Below are 19,432 nucleotides of genomic sequence, written 5' to 3' on the forward strand. Positions count from 1 at the left end.
CTTACAAACCAATTAAAGTCACAAACTTACTATAGCTTCCGCAAGTATTTATTAATAGTTTGATGTGCACAGTGCACTGTTACAATTTTACATGATCAATATAAAAACTGAAACATTATGATGAAGATAATTTGTGAGTTCAGTAAAGAAACTAGTTGAGAAGGAAAAGGAACATTTTTTGGTAAGAGGGCTTGAAGATTTCGAGAGGTTCTTCTCACGAGACATGAGTCTGTATCATTACACTACGGATCAGTGCCGTTTTGTGTCGACTTTAATGACTAAGATCGAAGGATTTGGGACTCATTTGACCAAGGAGGTTGTGACTTGTGAGGAGGATCCAAATGCTGGTTACAGGACAGGAAAGTCCAGTCATCAAACCCCATGATGATGATCTTAACAATCGTTTTGGCTGTGGCTGGAATGATCATTTGAAGAATTTATCTTCGCTGGAAGTCTTGAGAATCTTTGCATCAACTGAACTTGAAGATAGGTCCAGAGAGATTGCTATCAGACGGCTCAGTGTCTTACTATCTGATCACACTCCAGAGAAGGTGGAAATAGATGTTGCAGACATAAGAGAACTCCTACCATTGCTCATCTCTTGCTTAATGGAAGAAGGAATCTCTGACAGTATGTTCAAAGTCCTAGGTGAGGTGGTGAACCATGTTACGTATGAGATGATGGTCTACCATGATGATAAATGCTATGAGCTAAGCGGTTATATTGCATTACAAAGCAAAACAGAATTTGAGAGAGGTTGGTTTATGTCTTCCAGTGCTTAAAAATGCCCCTTAGTGATGATAGTTTTGTGAATCCTGTGATGAAGAATCTTCTCCCAGTGATAAGAACAAGGCTAGACCCACCAAGAGAGTTGTTTGTAGATCACAGTCGCTGGGTCTTGGCGTTTACAGGTGCCTTCTGTGCAGCAATGCACTTGATAGAGGACCTAGATTATACTGAAATCGTTGTGGAGATTGCACATAAGATGATAAATTCAGTGAGAAAGCTTGTGGAAAGAGGAATGGAAGTTGGAATTCTAAAGAGAACTTTGAGAGATGTTGAAACTATTGTGAAGAAACAGCTGGAATGGTACGGGGAGTTGGAATACAATTTCCTTAAGGGTTTACTTTGGAGATGTTGGAACTGAAAATTTCAGAAAATTGCAGGTTTTGGGACAGTGACTTTCCGGCGACTTTCTGGCCAAATTCCAGCCAAATGGCTGATCGAAATTGTCAGGTCGATAGTGCAATGGAAAGCTGGTAACGAGTACAACAAGATGGTATACTTATACGTCCAAAACGGAGTTTATTTGAATAAGAAATAAGAGTGTGAAGTAAGCTATTTGGGATGGTTTGGGAAATATCCCACATTGGAAATATGATCGTTTTTCACTCATATATATATAGTTTCACACTTTTCTAGTTTCAAAAGTGTGTAGAAGGAAGAGGGAAGGTTCCCACGCGCGAGCCAAATTGGGTGGGCTGGGCACGGACGCAGGGCGGGCCGAGTACGAACGCGGGCTGGGCTGGGCTAGGCTGGACGTGGACGCAGGCCATTTAGTTTATTTGGAAAGACATGGTGTGAACTCCAAGCAATTTGGGCAGCATTCCGAGAATATTCAGTGAATATTTTCATGAGATCTCCCTCCTTCCACTATATATAGAGGCACAACCTCTCATTATTTTACACACACAAAAACACAAAGACTCCTTCCTCTGAAGATCTCTCTCCCTCTCCCTTGCTTAGTCCAAGTAAGTTCTTAATTTAGTAGTCTCGAGAGTATAACGTAGATCTGTTCGCTTGAGTTCTATTACTGGTGTGCTACTGTAATAGTTCGTGATCGGTTGTATCCTGGGATTCATAAATCGTGATTGTCGGAAAGCACTTACGGCCGATTTATTGAATTAAGGAAAGAGATATCATATCTCGCCTCCTTGATTTATTTACTGCTTCATATTATGCTGTTGTAATTCGTTTATGATTTTGTTATTTTAAATATAATTAGCATATTTTCTCAATTCGATTTTTGCGTTCCTAACAGTCTTAATTCAATAAATCCGCTTTCTGGTTATCGCTTTAAACGAATTGAGAATTTTTTTCGAATTTTTTTATTTTAAAAAACGATTTCAAAATCTTATGAAAAACTGTTTCTGCTTTCATCTTTCGGTGCTTACGCGAAAAGTTTTTTTTGAAGAACGCTTTTACTTTAATTCTTTCTTCTCTACTCTCTCTGGTTTCCACAAACGCTCTTAATTGAGTGAGTTTGTGAAACAAGTTTCTGTGAACGCTTGTTAAGCGAGTTTGAAAAACTAATTCAGTGTAATTTAATTACTTGAATTGTTTGATTAATATATTAATCAGATCTGTTTATTGTGAAACAGAAAAAAAAAATGTCTGGAGCAACACCAACAACGGTGACGGTGCTAGGGTTCCTGCAACCCCTGTTGAAACTCCTGCGGTGTTGGCTTTACGCCTTGCTAAATAACTTAAAAACACGAAGCTTATCGATTCGGGTATGGACAACGTGCGCCGAAATCTGTTCGGTAATGGATCAACCCACATGGGGATACCACCTGCGGCTTCCTAAGAAATGATGCCAGATAAGTTCGATGGCAAAGCTGGTTCAAAACGTGGCAAAACAAGATGCGCTACTACTTGGCCAGCATGAACATGGAAAGGTACCTCACAGAGGATCCACCAACGCTTCCACAAGGTGACACAAATGTGTATGTGGTTGGAAGTATGGATAGCTGGGCTCAAGGAGACTATTGTTGCAAAGGTCAGATTCTGAACCGTTTGGTCAATGATCTGTATGATCTCTACAGTATGTACAAGACTTCAAAAGCAATGTGGCTAACTTTGGAGACCAAGTACAAGACTGATGAGTCTGGGATGCAGAAATTCTCAACTACGAAGTTCCTGAACTTCAAGATGGTGGATTCCAAACCAATATGGAACAAGTGGAGGCTCTTCAACGCATATTTCAGGAGATCGATTTTGAAGGGATGTCGATCTGCAATGTCTTCAAAACGAATTGCTTGATCGATAAGATACCACCAGGCTGGTCGAATTTCAAGCATTACTTTAACTTCAAGCGTAAGGCAATGTCTCTTGATAATCTCATCCGTCGGTTGAGAGTTGAGGACAACAATCGTGGAGCTCATTCNAATGTCTGGAGCAACACCAACAACGGTGACGGTGCTAGGGTTCCTGCAACCCCTGTTGAAACTCCTGCGGTGTTGGCTTTACGCCTTGCTAAATAACTTAAAAACACGAAGCTTATCGATTCGGGTATGGACAACGTGCGCCGAAATCTGTTCGGTAATGGATCAACCCACATGGGGATACCACCTGCGGCTTCCTAAGAAATGATGCCAGATAAGTTCGATGGCAAAGCTGGTTCAAAACGTGGCAAAACAAGATGCGCTACTACTTGGCCAGCATGAACATGGAAAGGTACCTCACAGAGGATCCACCAACGCTTCCACAAGGTGACACAAATGTGTATGTGGTTGGAAGTATGGATAGCTGGGCTCAAGGAGACTATTGTTGCAAAGGTCAGATTCTGAACCGTTTGGTCAATGATCTGTATGATCTCTACAGTATGTACAAGACTTCAAAAGCAATGTGGCTAACTTTGGAGACCAAGTACAAGACTGATGAGTCTGGGATGCAGAAATTCTCAACTACGAAGTTCCTGAACTTCAAGATGGTGGATTCCAAACCAATATGGAACAAGTGGAGGCTCTTCAACGCATATTTCAGGAGATCGATTTTGAAGGGATGTCGATCTGCAATGTCTTCAAAACGAATTGCTTGATCGATAAGATACCACCAGGCTGGTCGAATTTCAAGCATTACTTTAACTTCAAGCGTAAGGCAATGTCTCTTGATAATCTCATCCGTCGGTTGAGAGTTGAGGACAACAATCGTGGAGCTCATTCGGATGCTCAAAGCCAGGGGCATGACGTTCATGTAGCTGAGCATAAGGCCAAGTTTAAAGGCAAGGGTAAAGGGATCTCTATTCCTCATAAACCGTTGAAGGTGTCATCTGGACCAAACTTCAAGAAGAGCAACCTTGAGAGGAAGTTCAAAGGAAAGTGTCATCATTGTGGAAGAAAATCCAGTGGAGTGGTACTACGACACTGGTGCTACCACACACATATGCTCTGATAGGACCATGTTCACCACCTCTGTGCAGAACAAGTCAAAGGAGCAGCTTTTCATGGGCAACAAGGCGATGTCCAAGATTGAAGGTAAGGGCAAAGTGGTTCTGAAGCTAACTTCTGATCGTGAGCTCACATTGCAGAACGTGAAGCATGTACCTGACATGCGGAAGAATCTCATCTCTAGAACAGTGCTAAGCAAGCATTGTTTTTCCATTAATTTTTGAGGCTGATAAGTTAGTTCTTAAGAAAAATGGGATGTATTTGGAAAAGGGTTTTGTGAAGGGTTGACTAATCAAGATGTCTATAACGACAGTCCATCCAAAAATTGTAGCTTCTGCTTCTGTTGCTGAAATGAAAGAAAACCCTATTGCTTACTTGGTTTAGTCATTTACTACTTGGCATGAACGTTTAGGACATGTCAGTTACAAAACAATGCGAAAAATGCAAAACTTGAATTTGATTCCGAAATTCAAAACTAACCAAGAAAAATGTGAAGTGTGCGTACAGGCCAAACTCACTAAAACTCCCTCACCACGCGTTGAAAGAACAACCGAACCTCTAAGCGTAATTCACACAGACTTATGTGATTTGAAGTATATGCAAACTAGAGGCGGTAAGAAATACTTTGTTACCTTCATTGATGATTGCACAAGATATTGCTATGTATATCTCTTGCATAGCAAAGATGAAGCACTAGAAAAATTCAAAGAGTTCACCCTCGAGGTAGAAAATCAGCTTCAGAAAACTATAAAAGTAGTTCGAAGTGATAGAGGAGGAGAATATAATGAGCCGTTCAATGCATTTTGCAGAGAAAAATGCATTATACATCAGACAACCGCTCTCTACTCGCCAGAATCTAACGGAGTTGCGGACTGAAAGAATCAAACTCTAAAAGAGATGATGAATGAGTTGTTGCAGGAATCTGGGTTAGCCCAGAACATGTGGGGGGAAGCTTTTCTTACCACAAATTACATCCTCAACAGGATACCGCATAAGGTGACTGGCAAGTCACCATATGAGCTTTGGAAAGGTACAATACCTTCGTACAAATACCTCAAAGTGTGGGGGTGCCTAGCAAAAGTGGTTGTACCACCTCCTAAAAAGGTCACAATTGGGCCAAAGACCGTAGATTTTATATTCATCGGATATGCACATAACAGTAGTGCATATCGATTTCTGGTTCATAAATCAGATATTCCACATATCCATGTGAATACAGTTATGGAGTCAAGAAATGCTTAATTTTTTTAAGACATTTTTCCCTGTAGGAAAACTTAAAAACGGACTCGTGAACAACGAGATGTAGCGACCTCTAAAGCTGGCAAAACTTTGAGTAATACTACTGTAGAAATAGAACTTGAATCTAGACGGAGCAAACGAGCTCGCAAAAGTAAATCGTTTGGTGATGATTTTCTGATGATGGCATTTCTAGTTGAAAATCTACCTAGAAAATACGCAGAAGCTATGTCTACACCTGATGCACCTTATTGGAAGGAAGCTGTCAAAACCGAAATATACTCTATCATGCAACATCATACGTATGAGATGACAGATCTACCACAAGGATTTAAGCCTTTGGGGTGTAAATGGATTTTTACGATAAAACGAAAACCCAATGGCGATATTGAGCGGTACAATGCTAGGCTTGTAGTGCAAGGATTTCGACAAAAAGAAGATTTAGATTTCTTTGATACCTATTCACCGGTAACAAGATTATCTTCAATCAGGATGCTCATAGGTATTACATCAAATGGATGTTAAAACTGCTTTTCTCCATGGAGACTTAGAGGGAATCTATATGAAACAACCTGAGGGATTTGTTATTCCAGGACAAGAACACAAAGTTTGTAAACTTGTGAAGTCATTATGTGGACTCAAACAGGCTCCTAAGCAGTGACATGAGAAGTTTGACAGTATAATGATGTCTAATGGTTTTTGCATTAATGAATGTGACAAATGCATATATTACAAAACTACTCCATCAGGGTACATTTTGTTATGTTTATATGTAGATGATATGCTCATCATTGGCAGCAACAAAGACATCATAAATCAAACGAAAAACATGCTCAAAAGACATTTTGACATGAAGGACTTGGGTTTAGCAGATGTAATTTTGGGGATAAAAATCATCAGAACTGATGAGGGCCTTATCTTGTCTCAAACCCACTATGCTGAAAAAGTGCTTGATCGATGCAAGCATTACTCAAAAGGGACTGCAAAAACTCTAGAGGATCCTCAAATTCACTTGACCAAAAATTCTGGTGAACTTGTGCAACAGGTAGAGTATGCAAGGGTAATTGGCAGTCTAATGTACTTGACAAACTGTACAAGACCGGATTTAGCGCACTCTGTAAATGTACTTAGTCGCTACACAAGTAATCCAGGACATAAGCATTGGATGGCTATAACTAGAGTTTTGGACTATCTACGTTATACCAAAGATCATGGCTTGCACTATGGTAGAGAACCCAAAGTTTTGGAGGGTTATAGTGATGCCAACTGGATCGCAGACTCGAGAAACTCAAAATCCACGAGTGGATATGTTTTTACACTTGGAGGTGCAGCAGTGTCCTGGAAGTCTTCCAAACAAACTCTGGCAGCTAAATCAACTATGGAATCTGAATTCATAGCTTTGGAGATAGCTATGTCGGAAGCTGAATCACTTTGAAATTTCTTGGAAGACATCCCAATGTGGGGGAATCCTGTGCCTGAAATACGTGTACACTGTGATAGCGAATCGGCTTTGGGCAGAGCAAGGAATATCCATTACAATGGCAAATCTCCTCACATCAGACGGAGACATAAAACTGTTAGACAACTTATCTCAACTGGTGTAGTTACGATTGATTACATCCATACCAAAGAAAACCTAGCGGATCCATTTACAAAAGGTTTGGCGCGAGATCAAGTTATAAAGTCATCAAGAGGAATGGGTTTAAAGCATACGACTTAAGAGGAGGTTTGATGGTAACCCCACCTACTCAGATTGGAGACCCCATGACCTAGGTTCAAAGGGACAACTAAATCAAGTTGAATATGCTACAAGCACTAAGAGAATTTTGTCTTCTCCCAGTTCCTAAAATGATGTAAAGTGCTTCATGTATGTTAGAGGTTAAGCATATGCTTTTAATGATTTGAAATGTAGCTTTGTAAAATATTTGAAATAATTACAGGATATTTCTTTAAATACAAGCAGCTATTAAAATCACCTTGTGAGTGTGAAATGGGGCTGTTTCTAGAAGAATATATGAGGCTATACTCTCCAACTTCACTCATGATTAACCAGGCATGTTCAAGGCCACAATGAACACAATAGAGAACCTCGTTCTACGAGAAAACGAAACTGTGGTATGCCTGCTGTCTAAGTTTACATACAAATCCGGATGGTTCAAGACATCATGTTCACCATCTGGCCGAGTAAACTCGATAGGTATAAAAATGAGTCGGTTCAAGGTTCAAAAACGCCACCAACTCATATACAGTTAGTTTTCGCATATACTCTCGAAGGTCTGTCTAGTCTAGATAGTAGTGTCAGTCTATAGGGTTAGTTAGGTCGTCATATGTTTAGACTTATTTCTATTCATGTGGGGGATTGTTGGAACTGCATTTTCAGAAACAAGTTTCAGAAAATTGCAGGTTTTGGGACAGTGACTTTCCGGCGACTTTCCGGCCAAATGGCTGATCAGAATTGTCAGGTCGATCATGCAATGGAAAGCTGGTAACGAGTACAACAAGATGGTTTACTCATACGTCCAATACGGAGTTGATTTGAATAAGAAATAAGAGTGTGAAGTAAGCTACTTGGGATGGTTTGGGAAATATCCCACATCGGAAATATGATTGATTTTTCACTCACATATATATATATATATATAGTTTCACACTCTTCTAGTTTCAAAAGTGTGTAGAAGGAAGAGGGAAGGTTCCCACGCGCGAGCCAAATTGGGCGGGCCGGGCACGGATGCAGGAGGGGCCGAGCACGGACGCGGGAGGGGCCGAGCACAGACGCGGGTTGGGCTGGACGTGGACGCGGGCCGTGGGCTTTTGAGTTTTTTGGAAAGCTTTAGACCCATTTAAATTTTTTGGAAAGATTTGGTGTGAACTCCAAACAACTTGGGAAGCACTCTGAGAATATTCAGTGAATATTTTCGTGAGACCTCCCTCCTTCCACTATATATAGAGGCACAACCTCTCATTATTTTTCACACACAAAAGCACAAAGACTCCTTCCTCTGAAGATCTCTCTCTCCCTCTCCCTTGCTTAGTCCAAGTAAGTTCTTAGTTTAGTAGTCTCGAGAGTATAACGTAGATCTGTTGGCTTGAGTTCTATTACTGTGTGCTAATGTAATAGTTCGTGATCGGTTGTATCATGGGATTCATAAATCGTGATTGTCCGAAAGCACTTACGGCCGATTTATTGAATTAAGGAAAGAGATATCATATCTCGCCACCGTGATTTATTTACTGCTTCATATTATGTTGTTGTAATTCGTTTATGATTTCATTATTTTAAATATAATTCGCATATTTTCTCAGTTCGATTTTTGCGTTCCTAACAGGAGACTCTATGCAATCAAATGCATGAAATGGGAAAGTAAGATTGTGTTGTGGAAAATCAATGTAATTGTCGAGAAAGTTGTAGACAATATGCATAAAGAGCTGCCAGAGGAGGAGGAGTGTGATTGGCTGAACCTACATGATGATGAAATGATGAAGAAGAGTAAGAAGAAGAGGAGAAAGAACTGCCAGAGATTGAGTTTGACTGGTGAACCTTACTGATGAGGAGGTTGAATAGTAAACTACTTTTTTTTTTTTGGTGTTTAGTCTTAAATTGTGGAGAGTCTTAGGTTTTTAGTGTACAGTTTGCATTGGAGAAGAAAATTGTAATGAAAGAGATAGATAGAGTGTGGGAAAATGTAATTAGTTCTTGAAACGTTTCTCTCTTCAATAAACACTTGAGGGTTCACATAATGCCAAAACTCGTAGTATCAACTTGTAAATAACCAAGGTCTACACTGTGCATCTGTCTTAAGTTAAGTACAATGGCTGCTCCTTCCACTGAAATTTCTTCTTCCAATGTAAAAATAGGAAACAAGCTCAGCTTTGGCCTTTGTCTTTACTCCCGCAAAAGTAAACACAACACCTGAAACACTATCTTTGGATCCTCATTGTATTACTGAAATCTCATCGTCAATGCTTCCACCTGTTTACTGTCTTCAAACCTACGAAAGATGAGTAATCCATGGATGGATCAGACGAATAGTTCCTCCACTCCATGATACAAATATAAAGACCGGCCGAATCACAGAGAAATTTTAGAGAGCCTCCAGTGAAACCGACAAAGAAGGTACAGAAGAGGAAGAGAGTTTGTTCTTTTTTAAGTTTTTAACTTATTCCAAAGTCCCACATCGCTTGCAACGTAAAAGTGGAAAACAGGAAAAGTAATATAAATAGTGTGGCCACGGGTCCAGACAATTCATACCTTTCTTGGCCTTTTGGCTAAGATCAAGTGTAGTATCTGTGCTTATCAGTTTAATATCTGATATATGGGTCATCGGCCCATACGATATTAACTCTATTTTTTTAGGGAGATAGCCCATTTAGATAGCTTGCTATCTGGGCTTTCGCGAGTTTCCCATGCGTTGCACTATTGCACGGGCTTGGCTCATCTCACCAACAACTCAGTCAATAATTTTACGTAGTGTATTTTCCTCGCTCTAACATAATGAAAATTACTTAACTTGGTCGCCGGTTTAGTTCCGTTTATATTCAGTTTCATAATTAGAAAACTCGTTCTACATGTTGAACCCAGTTTACCAGAGAACAAATTCTAAGACTACGACGGAGACGAAATGTCATAATCACTATCTATGGATCCTCCTTGTATTACTGGAATTACTGGAAATCTCATTGTCAATGCTTCCACGCAAGGGCGAAGGCAGTAAGAGAGGAGTGGGGTCAGCTGACCCACCAAAGTTTTAAAAAATAATTTTTTATATATACATAATATAATAACTCCACTAAGACTCTCATTTTGAACCACTAAAAAATTAATTGGGTTTACATTTTTGAAATAGCCAACTAAAAATAGATAAACAGGCTTTACATTTATGAAATGCTGTGAACTCATGTTTTATTTTAGAATAAACCTAGATAACAATTAAAAGAAATATGATTAAAATAAAAGAAAGCAAAATACAAACTTCTAGCATCTTCTCTTCCCTTCTCTCGGCGACGTGAAACAGATCAAAAACAGAGTAGGAAAACCTTAAACCCTTCAGCAGCAGTTTTTGAATTGAGTTTGAGGTGAGATCTATTTTTATTTTTTTTTATAATTTATTTTAATCTGTTTAGAATTTAGATTATGCATTATTTTCAATCATCATCCATATTTCATAGGTGATTATTTTTGATTTTGATCGTTTGTTCTTACAATTCCAATCTCATTAATTTGTTAAAATTTTGTTACTTGGCTTAATTGCTTTTGTCTCTGTTATTCTGATAATTCATGGTCTTTGGTTCTCAAACGATGTTTGGTTCTAAATTTTGTTAACTTGATTTGTTTTTGTAGTTGAGTAATGAAATGAAAATCTCCATCAATGGATGATATCGACTTGGACAATTTGCCACATGATCCTGGTGAGAGGAAAGCAATTATAGAATATCATCCTAATCAAAGAGACGAGGTTAGACGTAAGTATTGGATTAGAGGACCTTGTCAACCTCGTAGTCATACTTTTGAGCAACGACTTGTAGGGAATACTGGGAATACACTTAGGCGGTTTAATCCTAGTTGGTTTGATCAGTATAGTGATTGGTTGGAATACAGTGTGAAGACAAAAAAGGCGTATTGTTTGTGTTGTTATCTGTTTAGAGATAAAAATAAAGCCAAAGGTCGCAAAATTGGATTTGTGACAGAGGGATTCAATTGTTGGAATAAGTCGGATAGATTTTCTGTTCATGTTGGTAAAGAAATAAATAGCTTTCATAACATAGCTAAGAAGAAGTGTGAAGATTTGTTTAGACAAGGTCAATCAATTAAGCATGCTCTGCACAAGAAAACCAATGTCATGAAGGATGAGTATCGTGTTCGATTAAATACTTCAGTCGATGCTTCTAGATACTTGATGAGACAAGGACTACCATTTTGTGGCCATGATGAGACAATGGATTCTAGTAACAGAGGAATTTTTTTGGAGTTAGTGAAGTATACGGCTGAACAAAATGAGGTTGTGAATAAGGTTGTGTTGAAGGATGCTCCAGGAAATAACCAAATGGTGTCTCATCCAATTCAAAAAGACATTGTTAATTGCTTTTCAGAAGAAGTAGTTCACTCCATACTTCAATATATTGATAATGATGTATTTGCTCTATTGGTGGATGATCAGCTTACTCTTCTAAGAAAGAGCAAATGGCTACAGTATTTCGTTTTGTTGAAAAAAATGGTATAGTGAAAGAGAGATTTGTTGGTCTTATCCATGTGTTGGAGACATGTTCTTTATCTCTGAAATCTGGTATAGACTCATTGTTTTCTAAATATAGTTTGAGTTTGAAACAGTTGAGAGGCCAAGGCTATGATGGAGCAGCAAATATGAGAGGTGAGCTTAATGGGTTGAGAACATTGATTTCAAGAGAAAGTAGTTCTGCGTACTATGTACATTGTTTTGCTCACCAACTCCAATAGGTTGTTGTTGCAGTTGCAAAGAAACATTTTGAAGTTGGAGATTTCTTCGATAAGGTTTATGTGTTAGTAAATGTGCTCATAGCTTCTTGCAAAAGAAAGGATTTGATGCGAGAAATCCAGCGGGGTGAAATTGAGAAAGGAATAAGTAGTGGTGAAATTAAGACTGGAAAAGGGTTGAATAAGGAGTCTTAACTTCAAAGACCAGGAGCTACACGTTGGGGATCTCATTATAACACATTGTTGCGGTTATTTGACTTATTTTCTTCTACAATTAAGGTCCTTGAGTATGTCCAGGATGAAGGTATAGACAATGCCTAAAGAAGTCAAGCAAATGGTTTTCTCAAATACACTCATACTTTCGATTGTGTATTCTATCTACACTTGTTGTTGCTTCTTCTAGGACTAACAAAGAATTTATCAATGGCTTTGCAAAGAAAAGATCAAGACATTTTAAATGCTATCTCATTAGTTGAGTCCACGAAGCGAGAACTACAAAAGTTAAGAGATGGAGGATGGAATTCTTTTATCGAGAAGGTTTTAGATTTTTGTGAGAAACACAACACTGAGATTCTCAACATGGAGGAAGACTTTATTGATCCAAGGAAGCCACGAAAAAAGATCAACATAACCAATTTGCATCATTACCAAGTAAATTGTTTTTATACCGTTTTGGATATGCAGCTTCAAGAGTTTAATGATCGCTTCAACAAAGTAAACTCTGAACTACTCGTTTGCACATCAGCTTTAAGTCCTATTGATTCATTCCATGATTCTGATATAAAGAAGTTGTTGAGATTGGCTGAGTTTTATCCTGAAGATTTTAGTCGTATAGAGTGCATATCTCTTGAGCAGCAACTTGGTATTTATATTGATAATGTGCGAAGAGATGAAATGTGAAACATGTTCTTTTAAGTATGTGATGATGATGATGAATGATGGTAGAGGTGATGGATGAACAGGTGGATGCAAGGTGTTTCAATTACCCTTATGTTGTTGCAGCATAAAGGATATTAATCCATAATGGATGTGATGCAAGCAATTAGGATGTGGATACTTATCTAAGTTAAGCCAAATTTGGAGAATGTTTTTATCTGGCAACTAATGATGATGAAATGCAGAATGTAAAGGAACTAAAATAAAAAGCTCTGGATGGAGCTCAAGCAGACACTCGATCGGATGCTCGATCGAGTGGTTGTTCGAGTTGGAGTGCGGATGTAAAATAAAGACAGAGCAACAATGAAAACAGAGTACTAAAATAAATCAAACGAGAAACTAATAACAATGCTTGAAAATAGAGAATCAAATAACAAAGAAAGGTCCTAAGGATGGATTCATGGGTTGAGCTTAAGCTATGGTTATCTAGATTGACCAACAAACCTCAGTCAACAATGAGCTAATCTCTAGACAATGATCTTCCAAGACTTGTTACTCCATTCTCATGGTAGTAACAATGGAGCTTAGATACTCATAGACTAGCTCTCACTAGCTATTACATATAAAAGTAGGCATTAAAACCCAGATCACTATTGTCAAAAATTCAAACAAAACATCTAATCTCTTAGCATGCTTAATGATAATCTCTAGACTTAGCCTTATCTAGCAACTTAGACACTGGTGTGATGCTAAGAAGCTTAAGATCTGTTTTTACCTTCTCAGTATAAGAACAACATATAACTTATCTAATCTAGAAGAGATCTACAACAATAAAGCTTGATCAATCTAAAAGCCCATAACTTTTACCCAGCCTAATCCATCCTTAAGATCATAAACCACTACTCACAATCACTAAACATGATGAACATAATCATAAACCCAGGAAATGATGAAACTTGCATGACCAGAAAGATGAGATAGAGATCTACAATATTGAAGAAGAAATAAAACTCAAATTCTTAATACTTAGAAAGTTATGAAACAAACAAGTATCAAAAGATTTCTTGGTTTTTGGTACAAAAGATCTTAAACGGAAAAGAAAATGAAAAAGTAGATATCCCCAAAAGGGGAAAATACTAGGTTCTAGATAATATTTATGACTCTCCCTCTCTTCTGGGCGGCCATGAGGTACAAGTAATTTATATAGGAGAGAGAGGAAGCCCTAAAATGGCTAGAAGACAAAATAGCCAGACGGCTCGGTCAACTCGACCAAGTACTCGGTTGAGTACATGGTCGAGTGGTCTCCTCTTCTGCTTCTTCAAACCGATCGAGTCCCTCCTAGCACACGGTCGAGTGTCTGGTCGAGTGTGGTGGTCGAGTGAACTTGCGGACTTGGTTCTCTCTGCTTTATCTCCTTGATCCTCTTCACTTGGTAGCTCAAATCCTTCTCAGCATCCTTCCATACTCCTTAGGATCCAAAATCACCTGTTTATGCAAGAAACTATGCAAATCTACTCTAATGCATAATCAGTCCTAAAGCTACTCAATAATGGCCAAACTAGATAGTAAAACATGCAAAAGATGTGAATATACTAAGGTGAAACATGGTAAAATATATGAACATCAAAATGTTTGATGAGTTGAGAAATCTTGGAGACCTAGCAAGAGTGATGGTAGAAACCAGGAAACATCATTCTTATCCTTTGGTTTATAGGCTTTTAAAGTTAGCTTTGACTTTGCCTGTTGCAACCGCGACTGTCGAGAGATGTTTTTCATGAATGAAGCTTGTCAAGACCGTATTACGGAATCACATTAGTGATCAATTTTTAAGTGATTGTCTCGTTTGTTATATCGAAAAAAAATATTAGAAGATGTAACCAACGAAACTGTAATAAAAAGGTTTCAAGCTATAAGTGACCGTAGAATACGTTTGTAAACTTTTTTGGTTAAGAACTTTAGTTTTCTTTAAGTATGTTTTTTGCACCCACTTAAGTACTTTTCTGGCTCCGCCACTGCTTTCCACGGATGAATCAGATGAAGAGTTCCTCCATCATGCAAATATAATGACTGGCCACATCACCGAGAATTTTATTTCCCTCATAGATGGATTATACTATTTAGTCATTCTTTTTAGTCAACAGTCAATATTTTACTTGCCTCATTTCAGTAATTTTTATTTGACTTCCTCAAAAATGGCATGACAAAAAAAGAAAAAGACTTTTAAAATTTGTAATTAGTTGTATATGTCTTCAAAGAATATTTTAGTTTAGTTTTTTTCTGCAACCTGAAATAGTAAGTATATATATATTTAAAGAAATTTTGAATATAAAAATATATATAAGAGGATAACCATTTGCTCAAAAACCAAAAAGAAAAAAAAAACTAAACCCTTCACAAGAGAAAGATTAGAGAAACACAAAAATATAATTTTGCTTTTCTACTATTGATTATTTGTCTTCTTTTTACTCAATCAATAGGTAATATGTTGTTTTATTAATTATTCATACAAAATAAAGAATGCAAGAAAATAAGTTAATCTGTCTGTTGTTTTTTTTTTTTCAGCAAGTGGATGTGTTTTTAAAGGCTATTGTACAACTGATGACATTTGCAAACACTTATGCAGAGGCCATGGATTAGATCCAAAGTTTCAATTGTGTGTTCCTTATTCTTCAAAAGGAGGCAGATGTTGTTGCTTACATTATGATGGGGCACCATCATCAAGTGAAGATATATAGTTTCTTTTTCTACAAAGATACAACCATATATTTGTGTTATCAATTATCATGCGAACTAAAAATAATAAAAATTAATATTTGGATCAATTTTGAATATTCTTTTTGAAGTATGCTACTTTCACCAACTCACCAGTCACCATTCACCAAAAAAGAATTATAGTGTAAAATTCTATTTAAAAAAATCGTTAATCAATTAACAATTTGGTATATAACATTAGATTGTAAAAAAAAAATATGGACCAACAAAATTATGAAGAAATTGTTTTTTTTAAGCAAAAAAAAAACTAAATATAAGAGGAGTCCAAAATTTCCACACTAAAAAAATCCCTTAAAACACTTCACTTAATAAAATAACACAATCAAGATTCAGTGAGATGTGTTCATGTATATAACTTGTAAAATTCACAATTATGTTTTACATGAAATCAGTAGGAGCATGATCGTAAAGAAAATATTTTTAGTATATTAAATAGAATATTATTAAACATACAATAATTACGACTCTTAAATTTGATGAAATATTGTTGAAATTTCTAAGATATTTTACTAATGGTATATCAAGTTTTACTCATAATTAATAGATGATAGATCTAAATTTAACTAATTCTTTTTTACATATGAGTTGAGTCATCAATAAAATAAAAGAAGGATGTGTTGCTTTTCTTGTGTGATACATCAGCCTCAACATTGAATCTTGTGTTGACACCTCAGTTAAAATCAATAGCCAATAAAAATATTTGAATTAATACAGTTAATCTTTCTAAACAAATAAAAAAACTACTAGGGGAGGCCAATGCTACAACACGAGATTATATATTTTGTTAGTTATTTTTTTTTGTAATTTATATTTTTGTAATGTAGTTTTTTATTTTGACTTATTTTCTTTGTTTATATAGTGTTTATTTGTATATTTGAGGTTATACGGTAAATTGGAAATCCTAATAGAGTAAGTAGTTTGCATAATGTAGCTTTTCATGGAAACAAACACACCACAATATTGGATAGTAGTTTTGGAAGAGGATAGATACTCCGCAGTATCGGATAGTACTTTTGTAAGATGATAGACACACCGAAATATCGGACAGTAGTTTTGTAAGAGGATGAATTTTTCTTTATTTTGGTTTGTCGTCAAAAGAGGAAAAGTTGCTTGTTAAATTTTAGCGTGAGATATTTCAATGGTTAGGAAACCATTGTATTTATAGTGAGATTATGTATATTTAGGTTATCATTTAGAAGTTAATATTTGATATATCAAATCTCAGTAAAATATATCTTGTTTCTTGTTTTGTTATAACTAAAAGATAAATAAATATTCATGTGTAAGATTATCCCAAAATATTGTTTTAGATTTTCAGTTAAAAACAATCTCGACAATCAAGCAATTTTGTAAGGTTTGGAAATCGAAATATATAGTTCTAACTAAAGCCATTGAAAAATATGTGGCCAAGATATAATTTTATTTTGAGAATCAACAGATAATGTTTGATGACAAAATCGGATCAAATAATCTGGTGCTAAATGTTTCGTGCAAGATCCGACTTAATTTGAATGGTTAGAGAATTTTAATGCCATAATATACTAATATATTAATAATTATTGATTACTAAACATTTTATTTTAAAACTACCAAAACAAAGTCATGGTCCAAAAGTTGGTTCATGAGTACTTCTGCTTTAATATAGATAATTTCAAAATTTTAAATGATTATTAAGGAAGCAACATTAAACAACTTACAAAAATATCTCGCAATTATACATATTACAAAGAGAAAAAAATTATAAAAATCAATCTATTTTATAGTTTGATAAAAATACCTGTTTTAACGGGTTTAACTCAAACTTTTTTATATTTTAAAATTTTTAAGAGTAAAAATATTAATATTACTTAAATATTTTATAGACTTTAAATATATTATAATATTTTAAACTTTCGACGGAGTTCAAATACTTATAATAATTTATACATTCTATAAAAATTTAAATATTTATAATATCTTAAACTTTTTTAAAAACGTAAAGATATTAAAATATGTTTACATTTTAAATTTTTAAATATGATCAAATATAGAACCAAATTAAACTGTTAAATTTGGATACCTGATAAATCAAGCTTCATGCTCATTTATACTCAAAACATATTAGTCATGTATTTATAGTGATTATGAGCCATATTCCAAAATATTTAGTCGATGTGGGATATACAGGACACCTTTTCTGTAAATTACTTTATAACTTTACATATATAAATCTGAGTTTTTTATTATTTCCATCTATACTATTCATAATTAATTACTATAATTTTGTTAAGGAAATATTAAAAAATCTAAAGTAAATGATGATTTGTTTTTATTTAATTGTATTAAGTTGATTTGTTGTTTCCGTAAATATCTCACAATATAAAAGCAAATCAAATAAGTTTATATATATATATATATATATAATTTCGTATTTAATCAAATAATTCCGTAAATATCTCAACAAAGTCACAATCAATAAGTATTAAAAATTTCTCATTATTATTATTATTCGTAATAAATATATGGATTAAGTATGATAATAGTTAATATTTGATATTACTGAAGCTATTAAATACTCGGATACCAATTTCCTTATTTATAGGGATTATACCTCTGTTTGGTGACGAGAATAACTATTCTTGAATCAAACAACATTAAACGATCCAAATATTATCAACCCGGATTACAAACAGATCCGCGTGTTTTGAAGTCTACTATTGTCGGGTTAAACAGGATCCGCGTCCCAACCGGGTGGTAAATAAGGTGTCGAGCAAAGGGTATAAATGTCTTTTAGACAAATCTAAACTATAGGTTAATTTTATTTAGTTACGTGATTCTCTAATCATTTTTAATGAAGAACGTACCAAAAGAAAGTCATGGTCCAATTTGAGTATAGTGAGTACTTCTGCTTTAATAGTATAGATGTGCCACTAGGCATATCAATTAGGCCCAGAGCCCGCAGACTGGTCCGGCCCGGTCCAACTTTGGAAAACACCGGGTTTGGACTTAAATATATGTCCAGAAAAATCAGGTCTTTTGGACTCAGCCCGTTCGGGCTTTAGAGTTTTTAAGGCTTAGCCCGATCGGGCTCGAGCCGGCTTGAAAAGCCTTTATACAAATGTAGTTTTACTTTTTTGTTAATATTTTTGTTTGATTGCAATATTTGATTGTAAATAAAGTTTAAAACTCTAATCTTAGTTTTCATATTTACTTAATACCCTTATTTAATATTTTTAAAATTTTTATCTGTGATATTTTATATGAATTATATATATTTTTAAATTTGATTGATTTGTTTTATATTGCACCCTTAAAAATTGCTTTTTAAGACATGTTATAAACTAATTTATAAGTTTGAATTTTTTATCCATAAGATAAGCTCAGAATAGCCCGAAAAGTCCTATAACCTTGTTAGAGCCGGGTCGGGCTTTGAAATATATGCTTGGAAGTATTTTGGGTCGGATCAAGAAGGGCCCAAATATATGCGGGTTTTGCGGATTTCGGGTCGGGCCAGCCCGATGGACACCCCTATGTGCCACATCACGTTGTATTTCACTGAATAAACTCTTGCCGACATAAAAAAATATATGAAGACTCTAATTGTATGTTTGCCTCCTTCACACTAATTGTTCTTGAATTCTGTTAGAGAGAAGAAACAAAAGAATCGTCACAAAGTTTTGCCTTTGATGAAACAAATATAAAGAGAAGAAAACGCACAACTCGTGCGGCAAAAGACATGGAAGAAATATATGTCATTGTTAAAGAGGCAAAGCAATCTCACCAAATTCACTTTTGATTAATTCGAACAAGAATATCATCAAAATCTACAAATTCTGAAATCAAATTCTTCGGTTATCGAGAACTCTTTGGAAAAAGAAGCGAGGTTAAAAATTAGGACAAGGAAGAAATTTGAAAAGATAGAATAGAGAGAGAGAGAGAGAGAGAGAGAGAG

General features: G+C 35.8%; 2 protein-coding genes and 1 pseudogene across 2 annotated transcripts; all 3 read left to right on the forward strand.

Annotated features, from left to right (window-relative positions):
- LOC104720518 lies at positions 63-8,951 on the forward strand (annotated as a pseudogene).
- Positions 10,772-12,048, forward strand: LOC109126879. The gene is made up of 3 exons (XM_019230772.1): positions 10,772-11,404; positions 11,575-11,770; positions 11,870-12,048. The coding sequence occupies exons 1-3, from the start codon at positions 10,772-10,774 to the stop codon at positions 12,046-12,048; spliced, it is 1,008 nt and encodes a 335-aa protein (XP_019086317.1).
- Positions 12,277-15,464, forward strand: LOC109126880. The gene is made up of 3 exons (XM_019230773.1): positions 12,277-12,732; positions 15,128-15,206; positions 15,292-15,464. The coding sequence occupies exons 1-3, from the start codon at positions 12,277-12,279 to the stop codon at positions 15,462-15,464; spliced, it is 708 nt and encodes a 235-aa protein (XP_019086318.1).

The sequence above is a fragment of the Camelina sativa genome, chromosome 10 (genome assembly GCF_000633955.1).
Source record: "Camelina sativa cultivar DH55 chromosome 10, Cs, whole genome shotgun sequence".
Lineage (NCBI taxonomy): Eukaryota > Viridiplantae > Streptophyta > Magnoliopsida > Brassicales > Brassicaceae > Camelina > Camelina sativa.

What these genes read in the sequence shown, in the direction of transcription:
- LOC109126879 (XM_019230772.1), top strand. Translation starts at nt 10,772, where the DNA reads ATGGATGATATCGACTTGGACAATTTGCCACATGATCCTGGTGAGAGG. An exon ending in CGGCTGAACAAAATGAGGTT is followed by an intron (nt 11,405 to 11,574) that starts GTGAATAAGGTT and finishes TACTCTTCTAAG; the next exon opens with AAAGAGCAAATGGCTACAGT. An exon ending in TGGAGCAGCAAATATGAGAG is followed by an intron (nt 11,771 to 11,869) that starts GTGAGCTTAATG and finishes TTGTTGTTGCAG; the next exon opens with TTGCAAAGAAACATTTTGAA.
- LOC109126880 (XM_019230773.1), top strand. Translation starts at nt 12,277, where the DNA reads ATGGCTTTGCAAAGAAAAGATCAAGACATTTTAAATGCTATCTCATTA. An exon ending in TTGGTATTTATATTGATAAT is followed by an intron (nt 12,733 to 15,127) that starts GTGCGAAGAGAT and finishes ACCCTTCACAAG; the next exon opens with AGAAAGATTAGAGAAACACA. An exon ending in TCTTTTTACTCAATCAATAG is followed by an intron (nt 15,207 to 15,291) that starts GTAATATGTTGT and finishes TTTTTTTTTCAG; the next exon opens with CAAGTGGATGTGTTTTTAAA.